Source organism: Raphanus sativus, unplaced genomic scaffold, assembly GCF_000801105.2.
Source record: "Raphanus sativus cultivar WK10039 unplaced genomic scaffold, ASM80110v3 Scaffold3905, whole genome shotgun sequence".
In the NCBI taxonomy this organism is placed as follows: domain Eukaryota; kingdom Viridiplantae; phylum Streptophyta; class Magnoliopsida; order Brassicales; family Brassicaceae; genus Raphanus; species Raphanus sativus.
Window position 1 is genome coordinate 2,895 of NW_026619209.1, and position 3,032 is coordinate 5,926.

Consider the following 3,032-nt stretch of genomic DNA (forward strand, 5'->3'; position numbering starts at 1 on the left):
GATATACATAGTATTAAAATTGTTGTTGTTAGTAAGATGGAGGCAGTGAGACGACGAGGGGGGCGAACGTGTATAGAAGTAATCATGGCGTATATAATGGCAAACCCTCACGATTAAGTAACACTACAACAAACGTAATAATTTCTTAGTTGTTAGTTAAAGTAAAGCCCGTATGTTTGGTCTTCTTTCACTTTTTTCTGTTTTAAATAATTATCTAGCCAAATAGTGGAAGTAAGTTTTAACTTTTTTCCTGGGTGGTTTCTTTAATTATTGTTTCAAATTATTTCCTTTAGGTGCGTGGGTAAGATGTTTTGGAACATTTACGATGATCATATATATTTAAAAAAGCAGACTTCAAAGGTCGAAGAAAAATCAAATTACATTAGAACTTCGCTTTGTCTACTAGTTCAGTACCTAAGCTAAGAAACCACCAATTGCCCAATCGTTTTTTACATTTAGTTTTAAACTATAATACATAGTTCTATTTTAATGAGTATTTAACAATTTGAGTAGCATTCCGCGGATTTGGTTGAGAAAGGGAACAAAGAAAAGAAAAAGAAAAAGGGCAGCAAGTGAATGATTAAAGAAATGCACGGGGATTAAGTGCTTAATTGCCTTGACGACTACTTTTTCCCATCCTTTTGTTTTCTTTCTTGCTTTTTGAATTTTTTTCCTTCTTAAGATTGATTTCTTGTTACCTTGTTTATGTGGTTTGTTTGATTTGATATGACTCATATGAGAAATGAGATAGTAGTTACCGTGTGAGACCACAAGAGGAGATATATGATTACCATTTTCAATATGATTTCAAAGTGCTTTAAAATTTCTAAATTTCTAGGAAACAATTATGTGATCAGTTGAGAATTATCATTAAAACATGTTACGATAAGACTGCTGAACATGATGTTTAAAAATAAACTTCACGTTATCAATGAAGACTAAGCTTTGCTAAGATGAGTGCCCTTACGAAATTAGGGTCTATTGCCTAACTCAAGACTGATAATAGTCATAATTATATCTAGAGGTAGGCACTTTATCCGATACCCGAAGTGGCATCCGAACCTAACCTGAAAAATCCGAATCGAAGTAGTAAAATACCCGAACGGATATTAAGTTAGGAGAGATTGGATATCCGAACCCGAACGGGTAATACCCGAACCCGAATGGATATCCGAATATAACCGAACATATGTATACTTACCCTTATTTTTCTAGTTTATATCTCTTTCATTTTATTTAAAATATTTATATTGATGTTATACATATTTTTAAGATCATATATTATATATATAATTATGAAAAAAAAATTGATATTCATTTAAAATACATGTATTAACAAAAGTTACATCCAAAGTTTAAAAACAATAGCCAAATTAATATTTTTATTTTTGAAATGTTATCTCCAAATATATTAATCATTCAATCTATAAAAAATAGAAAAATCAGTTAAGTGAAATCTATATTTTTAAATACAAAAAGTTTAAAAAATTGAAAATTTTATTTTAATTTCTTCTAAAATCTAAATATCCGAACCCGATCGGAAATAACCGAACCCGAACTAAAAATATCCGAACCCGACCCGAAATACAGAAATACCCGAACTGGTTCTATATCCCTATAACAAAATACCCGAAAATCCGAAATACCCGACCCGAACCCGAACGGGTACCCGAACGCCCACCTCTAATTATATCCTTATATTTTCTTTACTTCTTTTGATAGATTTTTGTTTACTTTTTTTTTAGTTCTACGACCTGTGTAACGTACACCAGATGTTGAGAGCTTTACCAAGTTTTCTTAACAACACTTACGTTCCCCCCAAAAAAAAAGAGAGAATTGAAAGCTTAATAGTGGCCCATTACCAGTCCAACTTAGGGAGAGAGACAAAAAACGAAGTTCAAAAATAAATTACAAAACGTTATAGTAAAAGACTTAATATTGAGACGTCAGAGACCAAACATGACATGAAACTGCAACAATCCATAAGTTAATAAGTACTCTCTCGTATTTCATAAAACACAAACCAACTTATAATTACAAATGTACTTTTATTTATCAATAATCAAGCAAGAGCAGAATATAGATTCCCTTAATGTTTTCAATTCATTGATCTATGGCTTCTTGTTCGAACCACTAGAAGTTTCCTCAGAAACACTTGTAGGTTTTGTCTTTTCAGTCTCTGGAAAACCGCCATTATTACCAGGAAAAGGGAAGCTTGGAATCCACGAGGGGAATTCAAAACTTGATCCTTCTGACTCCTTTGGTGGCTCCTCAGGTTCCTCAGGAACTTCCGGTTCTTCAGGAACCTCTGGCTCTTCTGGTTCCTCAGGAATTTCAGGCTCTTCTGGTTCCTCAGGAATTTCAGGCTCTTCTGGGATCTCTGGCTCTTCTGGAATCTCCGTCTCCTCAAGCTTTTTATATTGTGGAATCTTTGTGACCTCTTCTTGGACTAGAGATCGACCTACTCTAGCAGCAAAAACAGGCGTAGCAAACAAAAAGGGCGAAATAAAAACAAGGAAAAACATAATAGAGACTAGAATAGGAATGCGAAGATTAATCATTTTTGTGATATGGTATTTTCTCTTGAATGGAAACCAACTTGAGAGTCAAGTAATATTGCGAGTGAAGAGTTTGTGTGTTTGGTATTTGTGTAACGAGTGAGTTATTATATATTACACGAGACGAGAGAGCTACTTATAATGTAAATTTCATAGGAGTCCACAAATTTGGTGAGAAAAATTCTAAACATGAATTGTGAGTTTTGACGTTAGTCTTCAACAAATTCACCTATATTTTCATTTAATTTTACTTCTTATATGTATAACTCGTGTAAGTTTAATTAGTTGAGAACTTAAAGTAGTTTACCTGTTCAAGTTATAAACATTAGACAGTACAAGAAAACTTGTATAATGGATTAGATCAATCTCACCTTACTAGCCAAAATAGATAGAAACAAAAGAACATATAAAAGCTCCTCAATCAAATTTTAAAAATCCAATTAGTAAATTATATTCTATATATATGTGGAGCAA

At 32.7% G+C, this 3,032-nt stretch overlaps 1 protein-coding gene across 1 annotated transcript; it reads right to left on the reverse strand.

Annotated features, from left to right (window-relative positions):
* Positions 1-1,985: 1,985 nt before the first annotated feature.
* On the reverse strand, positions 1,986-2,675 carry LOC108814448 (protein PELPK1). The gene has a single exon (XM_018587018.2). The coding sequence runs from the start codon at positions 2,559-2,561 to the stop codon at positions 2,112-2,114; it is 450 nt and encodes a 149-aa protein (XP_018442520.1). The 5' UTR covers positions 2,562-2,675; the 3' UTR covers positions 1,986-2,111.
* Between the last annotated feature and the right edge of the window lie 357 nt (positions 2,676-3,032).

Coding starts and splice junctions, on each gene's coding strand:
- LOC108814448 (XM_018587018.2), bottom strand. CDS start 2,561: ATGATTAATCTTCGCATTCCTATTCTAGTCTCTATTATGTTTTTCCTT.